At 39.0% G+C, this 25,070-nt stretch overlaps 4 protein-coding genes across 6 annotated transcripts; 2 read left to right on the top strand and 2 right to left on the bottom strand.

The window, feature by feature from the left end:
* Nucleotides 1-898: 898 nt before the first annotated feature.
* On the top strand, nucleotides 899-2,452 carry LOC116253460 (uncharacterized). Its single transcript, XM_031628282.2, has 2 exons — nucleotides 899-1,355; nucleotides 2,122-2,452. Exons 1-2 carry the CDS (start codon nucleotides 989-991, stop codon nucleotides 2,136-2,138), a joined length of 384 nt encoding a protein of 127 aa, XP_031484142.1. The 5' UTR covers nucleotides 899-988; the 3' UTR covers nucleotides 2,139-2,452.
* A 4,212-nt stretch (nucleotides 2,453-6,664) lies between these two features.
* On the bottom strand, nucleotides 6,665-12,385 carry LOC116252987 (uncharacterized). The gene is made up of 2 exons (XM_031627667.2): nucleotides 10,684-12,385; nucleotides 6,665-7,304 (listed from the first exon to the last, which is right to left on the bottom strand). The coding sequence occupies exons 1-2, from the start codon at nucleotides 11,012-11,014 to the stop codon at nucleotides 7,066-7,068; spliced, it is 570 nt and encodes a 189-aa protein (XP_031483527.1). The 5' UTR covers nucleotides 11,015-12,385; the 3' UTR covers nucleotides 6,665-7,065.
* A 267-nt stretch (nucleotides 12,386-12,652) lies between these two features.
* On the bottom strand, nucleotides 12,653-15,990 carry LOC116252988 (cytochrome B5-like protein). Of its 2 annotated transcripts, none has more exons than XM_031627668.2 (7): nucleotides 15,726-15,990; nucleotides 15,447-15,603; nucleotides 15,300-15,337; nucleotides 14,765-14,842; nucleotides 14,274-14,365; nucleotides 13,487-13,588; nucleotides 12,653-12,910 (listed from the first exon to the last, which is right to left on the bottom strand). In XM_031627668.2, the coding sequence occupies exons 1-6, from the start codon at nucleotides 15,849-15,851 to the stop codon at nucleotides 13,522-13,524; spliced, it is 558 nt and encodes a 185-aa protein (XP_031483528.1). In that variant the 5' UTR covers nucleotides 15,852-15,990; the 3' UTR covers nucleotides 12,653-12,910; nucleotides 13,487-13,521. The 2 variants fall into 2 exon arrangements, with proteins under 2 accessions (XP_031483528.1, XP_031483529.1); XM_031627669.2 differs by having other exon boundaries at nucleotides 15,719-15,863.
* Nucleotides 15,991-16,740: 750 nt separating this feature from the next.
* LOC116253639 (APO protein 3, mitochondrial-like) lies at nucleotides 16,741-22,167 on the top strand. Of its 2 annotated transcripts, XM_031628571.2 has the most exons (5): nucleotides 16,742-17,153; nucleotides 17,825-17,935; nucleotides 19,364-19,771; nucleotides 20,421-20,860; nucleotides 21,597-22,167. In XM_031628571.2, exons 3-5 carry the CDS (start codon nucleotides 19,383-19,385, stop codon nucleotides 22,004-22,006), a joined length of 1,239 nt encoding a protein of 412 aa, XP_031484431.1. In that variant the 5' UTR covers nucleotides 16,742-17,153; nucleotides 17,825-17,935; nucleotides 19,364-19,382; the 3' UTR covers nucleotides 22,007-22,167. The 2 variants fall into 2 exon arrangements, with proteins under 2 accessions (XP_031484432.1, XP_031484431.1); XM_031628572.2 differs by lacking the exon at nucleotides 17,825-17,935 and having other exon boundaries at nucleotides 16,741-17,153.
* The last annotated feature ends 2,903 nt before the right edge of the window (nucleotides 22,168-25,070 follow it).

The raw sequence follows: 25,070 nt of genomic DNA, 5'->3' as shown, positions 1-25,070 counted from the left end.
CTTCTAGCTTACATTCCCACCTTGTGTGCAGTGAAAGCCTGCCCCTGCTCTAGAACCGCTGTGATTGGCAGCAAAAGGTCTGCCCACCTAACTAGGAGTTTGGGTAGTGTGTTGTCAATATCACAATCAAACGTGAATCATTTTATAGATTGACATAAAGGGTAAAATTTCTGTGTACATCTCAACTGACATTTTTTAAATGTGGATATATTAGCAAGATAAACAAAAATGACTTTAACTTCGAATTAGTTTTTTATGGTCGATATGGCCTAACAGGCTGATGGCTATCACCGATGCGCATAGGTCTTCAAGGATTTCCATATGATTCGGCATCCAATGTATACGACATTGGTACGCACAGTGTTGGTATGGACTTAAGATCTTCAAGTTGAAGCATGTTAAGAAGTTCAATTTCCTATGGAACATGCCTTTGCTGGAATAATCTGGTGGCGTTCTGCCTGGCTCCAGCTTGACTTAAACGAAAATTCTATGGTTAGTGGGGCTTTAATTCATGATGGTCATATTTAGTCATTTTCTGCATGCCTTTTATCCTCAATAATGAGATGGTCGTGCCTTATCTTCGTTAGCCATGGTGGGTACTGTCAGGAGTCAACATTGTTTTTTTTTTAATGTCAGAAGCACTATGATCATTGATCATCATAAAAGTTCCATTTCGATGTGTGGATTTCTTTTGATTATAGTATACCAATGCTAACTGTCTACTACCTATTGTTTGACATTCTCAGAATACTTGCTGTCGTAAATAGTAAGTTAGTTTTCTCTTCCACTTACCCAAATGATCCTCCACTTCATCCTTTAGTTTTCTCTTCCACTCACCCAAATGACCTTCCACTTCATCCTCACTTTTCAATACCTCTCTTTGAAGAAAAAAACATGCCAATGTTCACAGTATCCCACTTTTGAGCACTCACCCGCCTGCTCTCTCTGATCTTCTCCTTCAACTATAAATTCACTTGTGCCCCTTCACATGTGGCATCCGGCTTCTTTGCCCGTGTCTGGTTTTGAGAATATGGGTGTTCTGAGTCTTAGGACAAAACTGTGGCTGCTGGCACTCTCTCTAGTGACAGCCACAGCCGTGGCCGAAGGGACAGGTGAATGCGGCAGCAAAGGTCCAATGGCTGCAGCTATGAAGCTGCTGCCATGCCTCAAGGCGAGCGAGGATATCCATGCTCATGTTTCCGTTGCATGCTGTGAAGCTGTTCAGGAGGTCATCAGAGATCCTCAGTGTTTCTGTGCGATGGTTAGTCTGGGTTCAAGTCAGCAGGGTCTCAGTCCCACAGTTGCCATGTCAGTCCCTAAACGCTGTGGAATCCCACACAGCCCTACATGTCCAGGTAATCTCTCTCCCATTGATGAAGTCAGAGTACGCAGAGCCGCTCGTGCTTTTCTTCGTGTTTGGTTTGCAATGATCATGTTCAGATTCGCATAAAATATGCTTGGAGTGAGTTTGAAACTCATACATTTTCTAGCTTCAAATCCGCGTGCTTTTAGTGTACAAGTAAACGATCTTTTAGCTTGCCTCAATAATGTAATTTCATGTACTTCTACCACTTTCATACTTGAGACAGTATATATTTACCGGAAACAAGTCAGCTTATGCTTCTTTATTTAGCTCAATTTCTTTCTGAGCTTAAGCTTAACTTCCAGCTATGGATGCATCGCTCTGGCTCATTCGGCTTCTTTACCATCCTGCCCACAAGAAAACAGAGTGAGATGAACCAAGGAATGTTACAGTGCTTCCCTATGTCACATGAGCGGCATTCTGAAGTTTAGATTACGTGACTGTAGTTTGTAAATGTAGAACACCGTTACCATCACGCAAGTTATAGTTGGTAACTTGGTATACCTTCGTCAGTACACTGGAAGTCTCTAGAGATATGGCGTGCATGTGGTATGAAACCTGATATTTGTGCTGCTTCATGTACAATTGATATTGTGGAGTAATATTATGTGAACCGTTGGCTACAGGCCTATGAATGCCTGTGCAGTAACTCAGGCAGACAACTGTGGGTATAGGCCCTTTCTGTTGCACTACTGGTCTTTGGAGGTGGCAATTTTATTAGCATTTCTCCGAATAACTGATTGGCTTTTAATTTTCAGGCGCAAGACTGCCATGAAGAACGGCTGCAGAAGTGCAAGAAATCCCGTGGTGTGGCCCATATTTCTAGTGTTTGTCAAGTTCGTCATGTCTAGTACTTGCGTGTTCTCGTGAGGGGCAATGACATCCTCCAGTTTGGCTTTCTGTCATTCTGTTCTTTTTGCTTTCTTGGACTATGTACTAGAAAGAGAAAAGAGAGAATCTGTTTAGTGAAAAATGTGAGTGCCATTTCTTCCAAGTCAGTAAAGACGTGTATCTCGTGAGTATAAAGTATGTTGTGTAAACTATAGCTTGTGGATGTGAAAAATCATAAATAAAAAATAAGCTTGGTCAGCTTTTCCTTGTTCTCTGTTTTACTTCTGCATCTGGATCACCAATAGCTTACAGTATTTTGTTCTGTATACAAACGGTTTCGAGTGCAACTCCACAGCAGTTGTGGTGTAAAAGATTCTGAACTAATCCAAACAGTGGATATCTTCGTTTTTGTGCTTTTGCTAAATGTTTATCTTGACCAAATTTCTTTTAGGTGCATGATTTGTGTCAGGGTCATCCACTCATGACTTCATCCATCAGTATTCTAAGACTACCACTTGCTGCTGCAAAATAAAGGAAATGATAATAAACCAATAAGTAAAGGTGCCTCTTTTGGTACCCATTGCAAAATATGGTCCACACTCCAGAGTGCGCGGCATGATACTAACCGTCATAACTTATTTTCCTTGTGGAACAAGTGGGAGAATTTTCTGATATGCCTTAGTAAGCTACTCTTGAAGGTCTCGTCTGCAAGGGCTAAAGGCTGCATTTATAGAACACCTTTTTCTTTTGTTCTAGACGAGGACTAAGACATAACCCTTCAGAAGCACTTGGTAACAGGAACACAGTGTTTCATGAAGTGAGTGTCACCCGATTGCTAGAGTCACCAGGTACACACTCTCTCCCCCTCCCTCCCTCCCTCTATCTATCTATCTATCTATCTATATATATATATATATATATATATATATATAATATGGTGATGTTATAGACAAATTTAAAGGAATCTTGGTCATTATCACTCTGTATTTCAAACCTGCTTTTAACTTGATGAAAATATATCTATAGACATGTTCAGTGTTGCTTGTTATAGATTATGCTTTTGTTTCATTTGTTTTTATGAGAAACCTGATTCATGTTTAGAAAACATATTTTAGTCTGTAGATCCCCAAGGACACTAACACTGAATTATCTGTGGAATTATCTGTAGTTTGGATTAAATAAAATCCATACAAAACCAATAAGAGAAAAGCGTTTTGAATCTGTCCCGGATTTATGATTCTCAAATATATTCAGTCTCAGACAGATAAGCACATTTAGTCTGTAGATCCCCAACACTAAATTAGAATCATCTGTAGTTTAGATTAAATAAAAACCATTTAAACCAATAAGAGACGAGAGAGAGAGAGTGTGAGTGGTGTATATGAAGGTTGATAAGTAACAAGCAGCAAAATTGTTAGCTGAGCTAGAAGGAACTGATCAAATCGTCTGAACACATTGGTCCATCGTGGTCATTCAACAGATTGGCCGTGTGGTTAACCATGCCTTATGTGCTCAGACTAAAAGCCAGATCCAAAGTGCAGAACTTGAAGTCTACTGATAAGGCAGAAAGTCGCTTGTGACATCAGTTGGTAATGCAGCACTAAGCGGCTAACCATTCTCAAAACTTACTGTAGATTCTATGTGAAGAAGACCAAGAAGAAATAAATTCAGCTGATCGTCATTCTGAACATATGGGGATGTTGGGAAAGGCCATTTTCTGGTTGAGACCTTTGTCAATCGTAAATATCAGAGTGTAAAGGCCGACGTGGGCAATGAGGCAGGGGGGCATTCAGGCATTTCCACAACATGATACTTTCAGCCCATATCAGACGATACGGTCGATAAATTAATAGAAAAATTATTTAAACTTTCAAGCCATTTTCTAGGTGCGCCGATACACATCATTTTCTAAGGTCTCTGATACGATTCAGAAACCGATTTGTGCAGAGATTGGAGAGTACTGAGTCGCTCCAAATTGCTGTACAGCGTTGTGTGCCGCGTGATGATGATAAACTTATTTGAGGCATAGTCTCAGGTGCGTGCCCACACCCATAGTCGATGGTCCTACCATTCAAAGCGAGGTGATCGCTTCGTATCTCATAAAAGAAACTTTCACTTAAAAAAGAAAGATCAACATCACAAATGGTTTCTAGTTTAAACGCTTTTGATCTACAGGTTTGGTCCTGTGAAGATTTGAAAATCAATAGCTTTTGAATTTTAAGTTTTCTGTCTTTTGAATGGCGAGGCACCCATTAGAGGGAAAACCTCGGGCGAACCCGACCAGCAAGACTTGCAAGAAGAACACCAGAACAAAGCTCAAGCTGCAGAATGACAGGGTCTGAGACTTGAATCACAATCTACAGCTTCATAGCCTTCTGAACTCCTGCTGACCATCAATTCACCGCTTAACTACGACAACGTATCGCACGATTAACTAACTTTACCAAAGGATACTTTCAACTATGATTTTGGATGTGTGAGATGGTGACCAAGATTTGGTGGCAGGATTATGGTGAAAATGAGTTGGATTTGAAGGATTCTTTATGTGACCAGAGGCTCAAGAATAAACGTTGTTAACGAAGCCAGCAGCCATAGTATACTGACGGCCGATCAACTGTGACCTCACTGTGGAGCTATTCTGTGCCTGAGTCTCTTGTTTTACGGAAAAACATTGCAGACCTTCCATCTTAATTTCAAAAGGAAACAGAAGTTGCATATTCTGCAGTATCAAATACAGTGCCTGCTCTATGGCATGATCTGGGGCCATGTCCCAGCTAATCGATAACGACCGTATCTATTATTTTAGAAGAAGATAACCATAATCTTCTTTGACAATGATAACCATCATACTAATCCCACTGTTTCAGATTGTGATGGAAAAAGTAGTTTGTAAGGATCCCTTGTGACGATATGACTTACCTATATTGATATGCCCGATACGACCATTCCCCTTGTTAACAAGGGATGAACCATCCTAACGCTGACAGTTCATCATCATCCAAGAAGGTATCCAATAACGGCACCTTTTTAAGAGAGAGAGATTGCGTTGTCCTCCACTAACATAGAAAAAAGATACGGTGGTTCAAATGATTATGGTCTTCTTTTACTGCCCATGATGCTTGAGCATTATAGTATACTAAAAGTTTTTCTCTGAAATGCCAATGATTCAACTTAATTCTGGGATTTAAGGCAAACCTTTAAAATTTGTTTTGATTTGACCTACGTATTTCCTGTTCGTTGCTAAATAAAAACCTGCGCCGACGCGTCTCTTGGAGGACGTGAATTTTCTTGTAACGATCTATATTTACGGTGCTGAAAACTATTTGCTTGTCCTCGTAAGGAAGGACGAAACTCATCGACTGATTCAAATATGATAAGAGACACTTACCACAAAAAAAGAAGTCCTGTTATGTTTGTGTTAACGATGCTTTGGGGGAGGATGAGAACAAAGAGAAATCTAGCTATCCACATCCGCCCACCTGGTGCATATGTGGCTCCGGAAGGGCTACTGTAACACCGTTGTGCTTGATGAGGTCGGAATTTGATAATTAAAAAATTTCATTTTTGATGAAATGAGAATTACATTATCAAACAACGGATTTTGATTTTGGAATTGTATGTTCATTCTTGAAATAAAATTCAAGGTACCATGATTCAATTTTTTTTTTAAATTTTTGCATTTATCTTTACGCACATACGCACATGTCATGAAGGTTTTAATTCATTAACTTTAAAATTTTAATTCTTATATCAAATACATCATTTTTACTTTTGAAATCAAAATTGTAGACTATCAAACACGAAGGGAAACTAGAAATGACGTTTTCATTTCGGTTTCAAGTTGAGACAGAATTTGTTTCTACATTTTTAATTCTAGAATCAAAATTCAAGGCGGTCAAACACCCCTTGTGACGTTGATTATCACCTTTTGAGTGTGGAATCCGAGTTCCCCGATGTTTGATAAATTTATTGGTTCGGGCAAGGTCAATCACGGCCGTGATGTGCCGATTAAACAAGTTCCAACTGCATGGATAACATGTTGTCAACAAATGGTTCCAAGAACACATGAACTTATGAAGAAACTTTCTAGCCAAATACCAATTGAAGGTGACATCCGACCACTTAGGGTAGACCCACACGTCGTTAGATTCCAGTCAACTTGTGAAATGCCGGATTCGTTACAACTTACAAGAATTCAAAACAGTTCAGACCAAGGGGAAGTAAATACATTGGAGGTCAGGTCCGTAATAGATTTGGTACAGCCAAAAATGAGAAAAGGCTCGTACACAATCTCACTCATTTACACTTCTATTACCAGGAAACCTGGCCCTTCACACCAAACTTTGATCTGAAGCTGTCCGCAAAAGTATTGTGCTTACACCATTAACTGCTTTACCAAAGAGGGCAATAACAGGAGGTAGGAAAGACAAGACTGAGCCTTGTTAAACGGTTCCATGGTTAATAACTTCGTAGGTAAATAAACTGCATTTGAAACAAGATGAAAGGATACAAAACCGTGATCACTGATCAGGTGATCAACCTTTTACAAAGCATACCCATTTCGGCTCAATTCCCATAAAATAAATAGACAACATCAAATAGCGATGTACCCTCTTTAGTAGGACCAACATTTAAAGTACAGTTGCACTGAACTCCTGAATCAGGGAGGAACACAAGTTAAGCTGGTCTGGCACTGAGCACCATCTCCGGCATTGACCAATTATAAGCAACATTTTCATTAGACCAGGTCACTCAAATCTTATCCCCCAAAACCATCTGTTCAGGACATGGATAGTGTACAGGATATGAGGACATAATATGGTACAGGCAGAAGCTGAAGGAGAGCATCAAACAAGCTAATAAGCATTATCTCAGCTTGCTTCATTCCTTCTTCTCCTTTTGAATGCAATGTGCGTCTCAAGCTTGTACCCCTCAAGCTTGTCTATTCTTTCAATGCATGTTTTCAACCTAGTCAAAATAATCGGAATTGAGGAGATATTTCTAGAGATCCTGGTTTTGATGAGGCTTAACTTCTCGGAAGTTTCTTGATCACCCGTTGACAGTGAAGCCTCGTTACTGGATCTTTCAGGCTCTGTTGATTCTGCTCCTTCTGCATATGTCAGTAGCCAGATATTGATATAAGAGATCAATCAAGCAAGCCATGCAGCAAATTCAGCATTTAAAAAGAAGTCATGCACTCAAAAGTTAGAAAGTTAAATTGAAAGAATAATCACATCAAAGAATGAACTACAACCAATTAAAATTACAAAACCAATTTTTGAAATAAAGTAAATCCAGGGACGTTCAGACCAATGTTATTTGAACGAAGAACGAGAAAAGAACAATATCATAGTAGAAAAACAATATATTCATTCATGTTTATATTCTATAACTTCTAACTTAGAGTGGCAGAAGTAATTTGTTCTATGCATAACTACACACACAAACACATGCATATGTCTACACACATATATATATTAGGAAGTAAATTATTCGTGTATCCTACCAACAGGTACCATTATAGATATGCGACCGAGTGCAGATGCTACCATAAGATAGCTACTAATTTCCTTAAATAGAACTGTTTGAATCCTTGTTGACATCAAAGAAAAAAGTTTGGCAACAAACTTATGGTAAACTATGCCAGGTGATAATAGACAGCATTTTTCAGGTGCAAAATAAAACTATTGCAGGTCAGGCCATGAAGTGTGTTCATAAAACACATAATGTGTAAAAGAAACATAACTGCATTAGAGCATTATAAGTATATATAACATCAAATGCTGACAACCATGCCCAAGGGCCAAGGCACACTTCCATTGCGTCTGCAGCTAAGTCAACTTGGGCAAGCAGCTTATCTGTTACGTCTGTGCAATTAGATGATGAATCTATTGCTTTGGGTCTCAAATGGTGAACGACATATTCCACAAGGCCCAGGCTCAAAATGACAGCTTAAAGAAAATGGGATCTACAAGAAACTTGTACGACCAAAAAACATTAACAAATGATATGTGGAGTTGAAGGTAGAACTAAACCAATTTAAAGTTTAGAAAAAAGATTTGATTCAAAATTGAGGCAATAATCGTTCAGGAAAAAATAATGAATAATTTAATAAAAAACAGAACAAGATCCAAATCAACACAACAACAATTGAACCATTGGAAAAAGAGGAACCAAAGAAAAGTAAAATGGAGTAAGGAAAAAAAAAAGGTTACTTTTGTTTACAAATAAAATCATTATTGTTGTTGGGGTGAACACTTACAAACTTACCTTGCAGCCAGCCCTCCTGTCACTGTGCCTTGGGTCTAAAGTTAGAAATGTTACCCAAAACAACTTGCCAACACAGCTACTGCCAAATGAACTAGATAATGTTGTCGTACCGTTATCTAGTTTGATAATGGACACCCCAGTATCACGTGGTCTACTGAGTACTGACTTTCAAGTTTCATGAAAAGTTCATGAATATCAGGTTCCATGAATAAACTTTTGACGTCTGGAAAGTATTTTCATTTTAAACCAATTCAAATGCACACAGTTTCCAGGTAAAAAAAAAAAGGCATTTATATATCAAAAGATCTGATTTGGTGTTTCATTTCTCCCTATGTGAGTGCATTGCCAATCTTAAAATATCCAGACATCATATTAGGTGAAACACTACCATTGATCAACTGGAATTTTTCTGGTCCATATTGAATATGCACATATGAAATTCAGAAATCTAATTATGATGTCTCAATATGAGCCAAACAAGTCAAATTACAGCAACTCTTAGGCATTTGAATCATGTGATGCACATGAAACATTTATAAGTTATTAATAACTTCATGCATCTAAAGTCTAAACCTTTCAAAGCATATTCTTCGGCACTAAAGAACAGTAAAATTTGAGGTGGCTCCTAAGGACACTAGCACGCATGGCACAGAGAGTGGCTAGAATTTGTACAGACGGTTGATGACATCCATAGTCAACAGTATTCATAAGGATATGCTATAAATAACACTAGTACTATCTCGCCCTAAATCCTGTTACTCAGAACACACTTAACAAGTGACACAGCCTTGGAAATAACATATGAAACCTTTGACATAGACAAATTTTGGACATAAATTTCCCACAATGACAATAGTGAAACACCATAAATAAACAAGGAATGATTACTCTCGGACATGTAGGGGAATTTTAAAGGGTGTTTGGTTCCCTTTCGTGAAATGCATGGAATGCGAACTCCCTGTTCTCCCATTCCTGTGCATTCCAGAAACAGGACAGAATGCCTTGGCCTGCCTGCAACACTGTTGCATCAAGCGGAAACTGAATTCTCCCATGAAAGAATGAGTGTTTGTTCCTCAGCGTTTCCACTAAAATGGCTGATGTTTAATTTGATGAATCTGGAATGCAGAATTTGAGTTCTATGCATACCACCCACAGCATTTACACCTCTGCAAACCCCACCACGTCATGGAATACGGATTCCATGAAATGTCATGTTCTGTGGCATCAAAAAAGTTCTTAACAGAACAAGGAGGTTTATACAAATTTCAAATTCGAATATTAGCTTAAAATTGCATAGAAAATATAATTTTGAAGTTCAACAAGTGGTGGACAGAACCCAACCAATATGAGAAGATGAAACGGGTAAAATGTTGTTGGTGCCGCTCAAAAAAATTCACAACTTAGATAGTGTTGACTGTTGAACAACAAATAAGCTCACGACCAAAGTTTATAATGGAGAAATGACAAAGAAATTATACACTGAAGCTTCACAAAGCAGTTGCAATCTCATAATAAGTTATTCAAAACCCTTTCACTTCCAAAATATTACTGAATTGCAGAAAAAGTATACCAGGCTGAAGATTAAGCTCATGCAAAAACGAAAGTTATAACAACAAAAAGCAACAAGGAACAACGCCAACCTTGCCATTAAATTGAAATAAGAAATCTAACGCTTCTTTTCAAACACAAAAGAAAGAAAACTGAAGCTTTTCCAACATGGATTACATGGCCACTCCACCTCACTTCGTGTCCTAAGAACACATAAAACCATCCCCTCGAAAAGAAAAGGAAAATGCAAACAAAAAAGAAACACACAGCACAAAGAAGGCAAACGTACAACCTAACCATAGGTTCATCTTCCCGTGAACGAAGTAGCCTAGAGAAGGGGAACCTTCCATTTCAAGCTGCCACGAGGAAAGCTCATAATAACATTCCCCCAAATGGCAAGGAATAACCCAGTTAACAACCACAAGAAGATAAGACAATTAGAACCAATGATACTTGGGGAAAAAAAAAAGAAAAGAAAAAAGAAAGTCGAAGTCGTTCTTTTCAAAAAAGAAGCAGCAAAACCCTAACTTCTAAAACTTTCAGTCACAGCATCCTCCAACCATAAACCTTTTCGGAAAAGCAGGACCGACTGACCATCTAAACCGAAGATACGCTCGAAAACAGACACGGTCACCACAACGGAAAAAAATGTGAGCAGAAGAGGTACACACCCATAGCGACATCATCCGCACCACCACCAAATCGTGTCAGATCCGGACGGGAGGTAACGAGGAATGACCCAATCGCCACCTTAAGCTGCTCTGGCACTGTCCGCCTGTAGCTGAGGATCCTCTCCCCCATTTCCCTCACCTCTTCCTCCAAGCATCCGAGATCACTGTCTTCTGCGTCGAGCCCCTCCGAATAATTCGAAACTCGACCGGTAGGGCTCGAAGATGATACTGCTCCCTCCCGCTGCAGCAGCTGCTCCTCCTCCTCCTCCTCCTCATCATCATCATTACCGCCCTCTCTCTCCGCCATCTTTCTCGACCTTCTCTTCTTCATCTCTGCTCTGGTTCGCGGAGGGGCTTCTCACTTCGAATTTTGAAAAGTTTGGGGGTTTTTGGTTTTGGAGGGGAACAAAAGAGGGAATTAGAATTTAGGGCCGCATATCATATCGGATTTTGGATCCACGAACCGGGTCTTAGTATAGAGATTTAAACGGTTGGGTCACGGGTCGGATCCATGCTTTACCGAGTTGGACTAAATAGGATACCATCCAATCAGATGGTACCCGGAGTTGGCTTAACGAAAACCCAGATTCCATTATAGGATCCCTTTTCCTTTCCAATATGTGATCAAATGATTCTAAATTCAGATTTGTAATTGAACAAATCCAATCCAATCAATTGACAGCCCTATAGAACTGTGTTGCTTTACACGTACCCTGCCTGGTGCACGTACCCTGCCTGGTGCTCAATCTTTTTCTGTTTAACAATGGTGAAGCCAGGTTACTGTTTTTCTCCAGTTATTAAGGAGTAGTAGCTAAGGAGACAGAGCTTCTCAATCTCACATTCGTTGGCAATGGAGCATTTGAGGAAAAAGATTATCTACGGGTGAACAATAAGGCAAGGTTGTACTTAATTAAACTAAAAAAAAGTCTCAACTCTCAAAACTTATTTGACATGGTTTAAGAGTCTCAAAACAAACTGGCTAATCGTCGGCAACATAAAAGTTTGTTTTCACATTCTCCCGCTTGCCATGGAGACTAATTAAGTGGTTCTTTGACGCAAGCATGCTTGGAGGTAAGACTTCATGCCTTGTTAAGTAGGGGTATCCCATTTCTAGATGTTTCCTAAACCCAACCTCAGCTCCTCTTTTAGCTAGGCAGCCAAGAGTGGTGCTTTTGGACGCCAGTGGCCAGAAGCTGGTAGTTTAGTTTCTCACACACATACACGTGCGCAGACGGTGTGGATTAAAACAATAAAGAAAGCTAGTCAATCTCCTAACCCCCTCGAACTTGAATCATATTACTATGGTCTACGAGATTGATGTGGTGTACATTCTGTCTAGTATTACCAAGTAAGTAAACAAGCGGTGTACATTCTGTCTAGTATTACCAAGTAAGTAAAGAAGCTTTATGAACATAAAAATCATCAATCTAACAACCACATGTGGTGAAAGGAAAATGTGAAGGGTGACAAGCTGAAGGATTATTAAGTTCCCATCCTACCGTTCTTTTGCTTGAGCTTCCCATGGAGTTGTCCTTGTAAGGCTAAGATGTCAGCTCACAATGAATTGAGACCAGGAAAAAAAGAGATCTAGTATTTTCTTAACTTCCCAGGCATACATATCTTCATTAGTTCAGCAATCCAAAAGCTGCTGATCTTCAAGATCTTGAGTATGCAAACCTCTTCATGGATCAGCTATCATCAAACACCATTTTTATGGTTGAATTGGTACAAAACAGCGAACATGAGAGAGAGAGAGAGAGAGAGAGAGAGATTGCTCTTTTATACTCAGCAAGCAGATTCATTTTTGCAAGTGCTTTCATGGAAAGTCATGCCTTTTTGATGTGTGAATAGGACTCAATTAACAAAAGAAGTTTAAATCAGAGACCTTTAAATCCTCGGAAAATATTTTACACATCAAAAAGAGCACGAACTTTTATATTGATTCTTAGCTTCTTGAATATCCAGATCGTATGCATTCACAACATCCAGCAAGACACAAGTTTCAATTACTGTGCACAGTATGTGTACAGAGTACAGACAAAATAATCATCTATTAGAAGTTCCACAACCACATTTCTTCCTGTTCCTGGAAAACCACATGGTTAGGAATGAACTGATGTTACATCATTCATTAGACGAAAAATACCTCAGATGTCTCAAATCAAAGATGGAATGACAGACTTCTACAAAACACAGTAATAAATTTTCCCAGCTCCTGATGTAATCACTGCATATACCCATCAGCAATAAATAAATAATCCAGCACAAACAGGGAAAAATCCATAAAATAAAAGCTTTTGATGCTTAAACAACACACATATGGAAGCATGGACAAACCAAACCCGACGAAGAAAACTCTGCATTGTCAATCATTCCATCTAAATACAGAACCAATTTAAAGCCAGCTCATTGATCTAGGTTATTATTTCCAAGGAATTTTGCAAATTTGACAGTATACACCTGAGTATGCTGTCGGGCCTTTTGACATCCACAATTTATATATATATATATATATATATATATATATATATATATATATATATATATATATATATAAAATGTATGTATACATATATAAAGAAATTGCTAGGTTCATATATCTGGAGAATTAAGCCAAGTTTCTACTGGATGTTTGCTTCTATCATATACTTCATATGATATCTTTCAAATGGGATAAAAACATGACAGGATCTAGACCAGGTAGAAGGTGCTAACTCAATCAAAGCACTCCAGGTTCAGGTCTAAACGAGAGGTGTACTCCAGCTTGGCGAACACAAAGAAAGGTGAAACTTTGCCAACTTACTTGCTCCAGATGGAATCATATGGTTCATTCTGATCTCACAATTGTAGATCTCCAACATAGAAATCTCCAATCATGTCAAAGACCCGTGTAGCATGCTGTGGCCTACAAACAATACCAGAAGTCACTAAAATGGAATACTTGACTTGAAAGAAGGAACCGCTGTTAAAAATAATAGTTTCAAAAACTGCAAAATGTGAGGTAAGAGAGAGAAAAAAAAAAGCTTTATAAACAAGACAAATCATACTCTGTAAATTCAAGAAGAGGGAAAGAATGGAACTACAAAGAGTAAAATGTAATGGTTTCTCATCAACCAAAATTTGAGGTGAAGAGAAAATGCAGATTCTTACAGTCAACTAGTGGTAATCATTAGAAACTCTGTGAGCCTCTTAGCAACATGACAGAAGAAAATGCCTACAAGCTAAAGGTCCATCAGAAAAATGGAGAAAAGACATAGACATACTTGGAATTTCTCCCATTAAGGTGATGGAACACATTCTCAAGAGAAGAGAATAAGAAGAAAATTGCATTATCAAATTCAGAAACATCTGCATAAAAAATGCAGGATGCAGGATCATAAAAAACAATAACATATTGACAGAAGTCTCATATCCTTGTTTTTGGCTGGTGACAGATATAGAAACTGCATTTGACCTGGGATATGGATCAACTCATAAAAGTGGACAACCTTTAATAAATTGATTCTCTTTATCATAATAAGTTATCTTGTGCAAAATATTTAAGACCAATTAATGAATCAACCAATGACTGCTATATCCAAATAACATACCCATAAAATCCTTCAGTAGAATCATCTCCAGCATGTGTAAGTATGGCATCACCTCCAGGATGTTCCTCCACGTATGAGGTGACATCATAGACCTAACCACCCCAATAACATACAGTTCATACAGGATACATAAAAAGAACAAAAATTAGGAACTAGTCTCCAGTTCAAGAAAGGATATATGGAACACCATCCAAGCACATTGAGAAAGACTTAGGATAAGGAATGTTCATTTCTTTAGGTTCATCTAGAAAGAGGTAGCTTTATCGTGTACAAGCTGCACAGTTGAATACGCTGAACATTCAAAAGCATCACATGTTTAAGTGCAACCTTTTAAAAGGCTAATTTCTATTTTAACAGTTTGCATTGTATATGATTTATGCCAGTCAACCGAACGCTTTTTGAGTCTTGTCTGCAGCTTACCGAATTATTAAATACTTTATTTACTTTACTTCTAACCGCTGTATGATATATAAAGGTATCACGAAAGTAACCTTGTCTTTGATAATGATCCAACAATCCGTCCTTGTGTTATGCCGAGAAACTTCAGCTTTCGTATAGGCGTTCTTTCCCTGAAAAACAATAAACACGTATGGAAAGAGTTAAAATGTTGGGGAGCGGATCATGCAAGAAAATATTCAACTATAAGAGAGTAAAGAGTTCTCAGCTGTTACACTCGAACACTATGCCGATTGAAAACTTACAAACTAGACGATCAAATAAATTAGAACAAAATAACAACATTCCTAAACATGCAGCCGAAGCAAATGATACAAGCACTTGCAACCAAAGCCAAGAAAGGTTAGACTTGATCATCCTAATACAATAACAGTCCTCGAACAGACCATTGAAAAGAAAAACGACGTTATCTCAGATAGTCCAGTTATCAGCGCAAAAGAAAACGAAACTTCTTCCCATCTATAGAACCACGGATCAACTTATTAGGAACAAACAGAAGACTCTGTTCAGTTTTCTCAATGCCCAGATGCAAAAGAGGACTTGCTCTTAGCCATATAGGGAGACAGATACCTTCCCGACATTAGGAGGCCGAATAGCTTTCCCCTTCGCTGCGTGCAAAAAATAAACAGAGAAAACAATAAAAGAAGGATCAGAATGAGCGGATAGACATAAAAAATGGCAATGCGTGTGCTGTTAAGCTGGGCTCGATATCGTTACCACGTTTCGTAGATCGCGGGCGGTAAATAAAGGCTACTATCAATACGCCCAGAACGAATGCCACCAACAAGGCCACCATTTTCTCAAACACAATTACGCGAGTGAGTTCGTTAGCCTGCTCGAGGTGATGGTTTGTTGCAGAACTTCCCGTCCGGACCTGGAAAATAATTACCATGAAAGCAGCTGAATTGAGTACAAAACCTTCCAGCGCTGATCAAAGCATACACGACAACAAGGACAATCAGAAGAGGAAGAACGAGACAAGGAGATACCCAGAACCTCGCCGGCGGTCGCCGGAATATCGCCACAAAAAGAAGCGATCGGAAAGGGGAGAGAAAGGGTCGGAAGGCGAGACTGCCCTAGTGAATTGTCCAACCCGTCTTTTACCCGCCACCAATCAGGCATTCTGCCAATCTCTGCCACCCTCTTCTTATTACGTTAAAATATTTCGGAGCATTGAAATCGGAGGCTTTTAACTTTTTCGACCTCATTCGCAAAACCAGATCACCCGCCTCGTGCTGGAGGACGCTGCGCGCACGTGAACCGTTTCATCATTTATCAACAAGGCCGCCCATAGAACTTGCCGCGGTCGATCCGTATCGTGTATATATATCGCTGCTGGGTCATGGTAATTTTATATTGGCGTGAATACATACAGATTGTTTGAAGAGGGTACAAAGACACATTCATACTGTTTTGTACTTCATAAATTATCAGCGCTCGATGATCAGCTTAGCCCCTAGTAGTGTAGCCACATATAAGTGGGTGTGGCAGTCCTATAAAATATCTTTATTTCTATATTGTTAATTTAAAAAGTATAATTATTTATATATAGCACTGTCCCTTAACACGTGAAGGCTTTATACCTGTAGTTTCAACACGAGTTGAGTTGCTTAGCTCAAAAAATGGTTTAAGCTCCAGCCAAACTTCTTGTAGCAAGTTCGAGTTCGACTCGACTATACAAAATAGAGTTCAAACTTCGAATTAGCCCATTTAACTTGTTTACCTTAACTCATGTAAAATTAACTCGTGTAAGTGTTAACTCTTGTAATTCGTGTAACTAGTAAAAAATTATTTTTATCTTAAAACTTAAAATTGACTATTATTATTTTTACATTAAAACTTAAAATTGACTATTCGATGAACCGATTTTAACAATACTATATAAAATAGCAGTGCAAGTCGAGCAGAGTATAAATGAGTTGAGTTATTAAAACGCGAATTCGATCCGTTTATGGTTTCAATTATATTTGTAAATTGTAAGCCGAAACTCTACTCGTTTATGAATGAGTTAGATCACAAGCCAAGTTCTTCGAGCGAGTTGAGCCAGAGTTAGGCTCAACTCCTTGTGCAAAGACTCTCTACGCTCATCCACACTCACCAGACGCCACCCTCTCCTGAAACGCCCGACGGGAAAGGAGCACGGGTCCCTTTCTCTCGCGAGAGAGGCCTGACGGGAGAGGGCGGGAGTTTCGCCCTCTTCCTTGGGCCATCTAACGGGTATTCCAGTCGTCGTAAGAGAGGGTGGTGATTTGTGAGCACTGGCTCAAAGTTGAGGTCACTCTTCACCCTGCCGACTGCCGAGGCAATCCGTCGGTTTCATCCTCTGCGGCCTTTGCCCATTCATCTGCACTTGCTCCGGGATCCTAACTAGCTGTGAAACCAACTCGTTCGTGTGCCCGGTACCCAACAGTCGGCTTCTCACAGGTATATATTAGTTTGTGTATTGTCTGTACTTTGTTCTCTGCTTGTCATCCGAAAGCGGTGGGAGTATAGATTGGCACGCCACTTGTTCGATTTAATGCTCAAGCACGTCTTTATCAGATGCATCTTTTGTTCTTTTGGAAGTGCAGCGTGAAATTCGTATAAGCTGAAGCTGAATAGTATCCACTGTCATAATGCTGTTTTAGGTGGAAAATTGCGTTTGAATTCGCTTCTTCTGATATTATACTCATCCAGTTTAAGCGTTTGGACCAACCCTGCCTTGAAGTAGTTCTCTTTGCAATTTCGCATGGTCAGTCTCATCACAAGTGAAAAGTTGTCCTCACAGAAGTAATTTAAGCCTATTGGCATTTAGGTTGGAAGGCTTGAAACGCTTCTGCTAATTTTCTGTGTGGACGCTTCTAGTATCAAATGACAGCACAAGAAAAACAATTGTGCTTATTAATCCATGCAGTGTTTGCGAATTAACAAGTATTAGTGTATTACACTGGTTGTGAGAGCATATCCTGTGTACTATAATGATCCAAATACGAAGATCGTAGGTAGAAAGTTTTGGTTCATTGTCTCTGTCTCCACTTTTTTGTCTTGGCTGCAACATGGATATTGAGTCACGGATGGTCGCTCATTCCTTTTACCTTTTTCATTGTCTTATGCAGGGATAATTGCTTTCAGTATCTGAAAAATAGGTAAAAACTAAAAAGACTGTAGTCGGATGTTTGAGAACTGCAGAGACCTTTATAAGACGCTGAACCTAAGCTCGTTAGATGGTACGCAACAAAGCTGCCCCCTTTTAATTGTAATTCTGATTATGTCGTACTTTAATTTTTTATGGTATTTGCACGCCAAAATGTTTGTGGCAGTAAATTTTCTCAATAGAGTTTGTCGCTAAGAAGGGACAAGCTTGGAAGGCATTATGTGCAGCAGAGATGTACTACTTTATCTGCAAGATAAAAGCCTCAACATGGAAACTTTAATTGCATGCAAAGTTCCTGCTCACCAAGTGTTTGCTGAAGCTTCTAACTTTTTCTGAATTTATAAGTGATAAATACACTCAAAACATAACAGGGTTTATGGCTTGTGGTTGCTTCTCTGTTAATCACAATTTGAAATTACAAAGATGAATCAGTGGTGCCAACTCTGTCGCCTGTAGACTGGAGTTTTGGGTTTGGTTGCATCCTAGAGAGTTGAATATCTCAGCATTCTGCTATCCGCTCCTTGAGTGCCCTCTCTTATCACTTGATTCTGTGTTGTTCTCAATGTGGATTTCAACTTCATTATTGTTTCTTGTGCTTACGTCTCGCTCTTTATTTCCATTCTCCATGGAACAATCCAGCTGATTATCTCTTTGAGTGCCTTTTCTTGTCACTTGATTTTGTGTTTTTCTGAAGTTCATTATCTTTTTTTGTGCTTACTTCTAGATGTCTACTTACATTTTCTACTTTATGTGGAACAAGTACAACCCAGCTGATTACAGTATTTGTTGAATTAGAGAAAAAAAAAACACTTATTTTGAGAGCCCAAAATTTCACCATGCATTAAGGAAGTTGGACTGGGATGGAAAAATGGCAGGTATAAAAGTAAGACTCAACTTTTTAAAATTGGATGAACCTTGCTTGATGATTAATCTTGTTACAGTTAGGAACTTAGGAGAAGCAGGCTCACCTTTTACGATCAGTTAAGGACGTGACATGTAACTGTCAGGACTACATATTATGACTGAAAAATCTCAGATTATGAATTGCCAGGACTAATAGCTGGATCACTTGGTCTAGATTGTGCAATATTGTTTGTTGAAATTTCTTGATTTGTAGTAAAATCTGTTGTTTTTTTGGGATAGTATCATCATTGATTTAAAATAATCCATTGGTATTGCATATTCTGCTGTTAGAATGTTTTCTCCACCCAAAAAGCAAAAGAAGTTGCATCTCTTGTTTTTTCTTTCTTTTTGATGGCTTTGAGGTCATCTCTTTTGTCTTGAGTCTTCCATGGAAAACTGGAAACTGCTTCTTAATCCAGAAGTGTCTGCCAGAATGGCCACACAAGTACGGTCTCAATGTGATCCTCTCACTGTTCTTTAGGCATAGGCACTTGTTGCTTTCTACCATTTATTGGCCGTAGGCATCATTAAAGGTCCTGCCATGTACTACCTATGTTTAGGCTTTTTGTTTTTGATAATTTGTCACCATTTTATGCAGAAATAGGCTGAAGCAAGCAATGGCAGCAAAATCATTTGCAGACATTTTCTGGAAGCATTGGATGACTCTGAGGCCTTTTGCTGGAGACAAATTAAAGGGAAATTCATTATCTTGCGAAATAAGATATATGTTATCAACATGTGCATTTCCTGAATATACAGAGCTTCCAGGAAAGCTGAACAAATCAGAAAGGAAGCCTTTTGTGGTCCCTATCAATGAACTTAAGCGTAAGGCACAGTTGCAAAGGGAGCTAAGGCAGGAGGTTCGAGAAGTTAATCTGCGGCCACCAGAAAATGGGCTGTTGCTCAAGAGGTTGATTCCAGTTGCACATGAAGTTTATGCATCCAGAAGCAAGCTTTTTTATTGTGTTTCAAGGCTCATTGACAAAGTTGGTGTTCACCGGTGTAGGTAAAGCTCTTGCAGGCCCCATATATGTAGACCATAAAAGTAGACATACGGATGACCTAGTAATATGCCTGCCCATTGGTCCTAATAGCCATAAGCAAACACTCACGTGGGTCATGTGTATGTGTGTAATGTGTATGAGCAAGCATAACATGCTGAACTATGTCTTAATTTTTAAAAACAGTGCAACCTTTTAAGAGTTCGGAAACGCAAAAAGTCTCGTATAATGAAATATAAGATTCTGTAAGATTCTTATCTAGCATTACATCTCTTCATTCAATTAGGACATTTACAAATTATTGCCTTATGACGTCACCTGATGCAGCATAATGTGATCATTTATCACTTTCTGCTCATGGCTGATTTTGATTTTCTCACTTGTGGCTTTGCTTTGCTAATAGATGGAGTAAAAGAGGATTAATTCATATTAATGCATATGGAGGGAATTGTACCTAAGCATGGTATATCTACTGACAGAAGATCAACAGAGACCCTGATTTGTTAGATGATGAAACTGTCCGTCTTACTTTTACAACACTGAATCTGCAGAATTTTTTCTTTCATGCTTATGAATGTAGTTTTCCTGCTGGTTTCAACGAACTTCAATTTGCTTTGCACCAACATACAATACAAGCTCCTTGTGCATATGCAGGGCGTGCGCAGAAGTTCATGTGGGACATATGCCTCACACAATACGTACATGTAATGCTGTTGGCAGCCGACCAACCAGAGAACATAGTTGGGAGAAAGGGGGCATTGAAGACGTACTTCCTATTGTGGAATCCTTCCACCTCTATGACAGATTGGGTAGAGCAGTATCACATAAAGAACGTGTTGATATTGATCGTCTCCCTGCCATTGTTGAGCTATGTATACAAGCAGGCATTGACTTACCCGAGTATCCAACAAGACGACGTGTTATTCCAGTGTACAGTATTTCTGGAAAGATAATTGATTTTGAACGCAGGTATCCTCGGGATGGTCCAATGTCCACAGAGGAAATTCAAGCATCTGGTTTCTGGGAGAAGAGGAGGAAGAGTTTGCAGAGTATTGATCTTTCCATGTCAGAACTGGATGGCAATGGCATACGAGGCTCGTGCTGAAACATTTCCCTTTACATTTGCTTTCTTAGCGTATTTAATTTTTTGACAGATATATATATATATATATATATATATATGGAGGGGGAGGGGAGAGAGAGAAAGAAGCTGAAATCCTCCGGCCATCTGTCCACCCGGATCTCTCACCATGCTACATGTGTGAGAGATCTGGGTGGACAGATGGCCGGGGGAATATATATAACACAATTCTTATTAGGCGTGACTTTAGGTCCTAGAAAAAAATTGAAGCAAGTTAAGTTGGTTTAAATTTATGAATGTGTTCAGGGCACTTTAGTAGAAGATGTCTTGATGCTTATACCTGTTTTTTGGAAGGTGAAAAACTGAAAATTCGACTTCTTGATAGCACAAAAACTTGATTGGAAAAATTCACAACCTTACTAAACTAATTTGATCTAAAGTATGTTTCTTAGTAAAGCATTTACACGTGCTTCCATACCCCCACCTGCACTTGACATAGCCTGCCATCAAGTGATTCTCTAAAACCACTGGTAGGAGGCGGAGGGAAAATTTCTACCTTAAATTCAAGTGCCAAAAGTGGTCATCGGGTTGGGCTTTTTCCTCAGTCTCCCAGGTGAAGCATCTGACAGAAGTTTGTTTTACTCGTAAAGTCATGATTTATTCATTTCCATGATGCTCAGGGTTAATGCTATATAACCATGTTCTCGTCAGTTCCAAACGAAAATTTACTTTGATGTCACTGGTGGCAGACTTGGCTGAAGAAGGCTTAGAGGCATGGGAAAGACTGCGGTCAGGAGCAACAAGACTCATGCAAAAGTATGGCGTACAAGTGTGTGGCTACTGCCCAGAGGTTCAGGTGGGTCCGAAAGGGCACCGAGTGCGAACCTGCCAGGCACACAAGCATCAGCAGCGTGATGGTCAGCATGCATGGCAAGAAGCAACAGTAGATGAGATAGTCCCACCTGTGCATGTTTGGCATGTAAGAAATCCGGGCAGTGGAGAGGTTATAGTGGATGAACTGAGATGGTACTACGGTAAGTTACCCGCTGTGGTGGAGCTCTGTTCACAGGCCGGTGCACAAGTTGGGAAAGAATACTGGGGAATGACGAGAGAGGACGTTTCATTACCTGATCTGGAGGAAGTAAAGCTTGTTGTCTGATCGAGCTTGCGAAACCAAAGAATGGATTCTCCAAACTTCCATGAATTCAAGACGTGTAGCAAGGAAGTTTTTTTGTGTTTCTTGTTCTTTACCATCGTCATGACAGCGGCAGATGGTTGTGTAAATGCGTATCTTGTGTGAAAATTATGCTTACCAAGAAATGGATATAACAAGCGGGAGTGTATCAGAAAATATACATTCTTGGACGGATAAAGTAAAGGATCTAAAGTGTAAAAGGCAACACAGTCGGAAAAAAAACCTTAACTATTGCGAGCACTTCATACGCACGCTCAAATCAAGTTGTTTTCATTAAATTAGAACGCACTACTCATTTTTTTTTAATAAAAGTTCAAACCTATTTATAATTTTTCATGAAGAAAAGGTGGGTACCGGACAATGTTAGATGCTACTTTGATGGAAAACATTTAGTTTACATAAATAAATAATATGTTACCCATTTTTGGTTGGTTTTTCTAATATCTTTTCTCTCTCAATCTCTTCTATTCTTCTCCAGTTTTTCTGTTTTATTTTCATTTTTTTCCTTTTTATAACCATCCTCTTCACCTTAGGATTTCACCAATCTTAGGGAGGAAAAAAGGATTTGCGAAGTTCTCTCTGTGCGTGTGTTTTGGAGAGAAAGACGAAGGCGCTGGTTGTGTTAGTTGCAAAATAGAATTGGCTGTGCGTGTATATAAAAGTTTGATTATTCCATTCAATGATTCATGACTCAGCATGTTAAATTACGGGGATGAGGAAAGGGAAACATTTTAAGTGAGGCCTGGAGACCAAATCTGCGACCCTTATTATTAAACTCTTTTTTAATAGCTTTTTATGAAAATTGAAATTAGACGTTTATATTGTTCTTGCACAAATCTAATCAAATAAATGAGCCTTACATGCAAAAATGTGAAAAATTAAAAACAAATTACTATTTCAAATTTATAGGTCATATTTAAAAATTTAAAAACAAATGATGTAGGACCTTTTTTATTTCAGAAAATCTCATTTACGCATCAGAATGTCTTGAGTTTTTAAATAATTTATTCATCTCTTTGGTTAGATGCATTTAAGAAAAAACTAGGTCGCACGGATGAAGGGAGAAGTTACAAACTACATATATGGTTTTGTCATAATTGGCATTGGACTCATGAAAGTACCTTGATGACTAAAAAATTCCCAAAATTGGATGATTTATTAGAGTGAAATGGTAGACACCTTGCAGGTAAAGCGGAGGAGTATTTCATCCATTTGGGCATATTAGAGTTGAAGCCCTTCCTACTCCAAGAATGTAGGGCTGCGTCGGTACCTGTGTAAGGGCTCTATGTACATCGACTCATACGACACTCGTCCCTCATTGACATAGAGGTGCATCCCCATGAGAATCAAACTAACCACGTGAAATTTTACCAACACCAGTCCGACCAACTATGCTATATTTCAGAAGAAACGGATACCTTGCCAAGCATATGTGGGTCCTCCCTTCATTCCAAAATGATGAAGAAAAAGATATAACTGGATGGTTATTTGCAGACTATCAACTGTCACCGACTTGGCCAAATGAGAAAAAAAAAATCCTTGACAGCGTTTCAATAGCGTTCTTTTGAAAAAGAATCAAGAGCTAATGTTAGATATGTCGACATTCTGACAGCTAAATACGTTGAAAGTCAGACCGGAAAATGACAAAATGAACATACCCAATGCAATCGACTTAAACCTGGCTCCCACCAGCCTAAAAGTAGGCACATACCGTTCAAAACGATAAAAAGTAGACACAAGCCTAGTAGAGCTCTAGTTTACCAACTTCCGACTTGGCCTGATCTCTTTCCTTGATTCTAAGTTTGAAAATTACTTTAAAAAAAAAAAAGAAAATGACCTTACTCAAGTTCATGTAACTCGAAACGAGTCGAGCTTAACCAAGTGAGTTCAAGTTGGTTCGGCTCATTATACAGCCCTCAAAAAAATGTGGTGGGAGCATGTAACTCGAAACGAGTCGAGCTTAACCAAGTGAGTTCAAGTTGGTTCGGCTCATTATACAGCCCTCAAAAAAATGTGGTGGGAGCATTATTAGAAAGTTCCAGGATGTTAGAGTTTTTGTCTTCTGACCCCTGCGGACTTATATTCTCTTTTTTTTCTATGAGGACACAAGATTGAGAGTCATTGCAGAGACGCCAAAGCTCAACTGTTGGCTGAAGACTCGGTGAGCGCCTTAGCAAAGGATTCTAAAACATACAGACTGTTTAACGAGCCTTTAAAAAGTGCTTACTCTCATGTCTGTTTTTTGTTGCAGGTTGAGAAATCACGGACTGTACTTCTTCCTTTGTTTTTGTTTTTGGGTATGAACCTAACCCGAGTGGGCTTCCCTCTCTCAAACATGAGAGAAGTCGCCGCGGGATGATTCACCCCCGACATGTTTTTCTGAAAATAGAGAAAGCAACACAATCAGTTGGATCGTTTGACAAATGGAGTGTTTCATGAATCTACCGCAAAAATCATGAATCTACCGCAAAAATGGATACTTAGTTCTAGTGATCTATGAATCTGCCCCAAACTTCGAGGTAGATTCATGGAACACTTATAAATAGTTCCAACTACCAAACAATCTCATAGGAGTCCCATCAACTGGAACCCAGAATAAGTTCTCCAAAATGAAGTCTATTCTCAAGAACTTCACCAGGGCATCATACACACCCTAAAAGATATAGGAGGCCAAAATGAAAATGTCATAAAAGTTCTTCAACCTGTTTGAAATTTGAATATAGAAAGCTCTCTCTCTCTCTCTCTCTCTCTCTCTCTCACACACACACACACACACGGCGTAAGACAAACGTATCCTGGCATTCAAAGTCCAAAGAATAATCTCAAGACCTCATGAAACGCTCTTCTCGCTTCTGAATTTATCTTGGGTAGGAACTGGGATTATTGGTCAAAGAAGAAGAGCTAATTCTCTTATACATTAGAATAGTCGTCCATTAATTGACTTGGTATTCAAAAATAAGTTAATGAAGACAGGAATTAGGTAGACCGGGCTCTAATACCATGTTAATGATATAATATGACCAAATAT

The sequence above is a fragment of the Nymphaea colorata genome, chromosome 4, assembly GCF_008831285.2.
Source record: "Nymphaea colorata isolate Beijing-Zhang1983 chromosome 4, ASM883128v2, whole genome shotgun sequence".
In the NCBI taxonomy this organism is placed as follows: Eukaryota; Viridiplantae; Streptophyta; class Magnoliopsida; order Nymphaeales; family Nymphaeaceae; genus Nymphaea; species Nymphaea colorata.
This window is presented reverse-complemented; position numbering and strand designations above follow the sequence as displayed.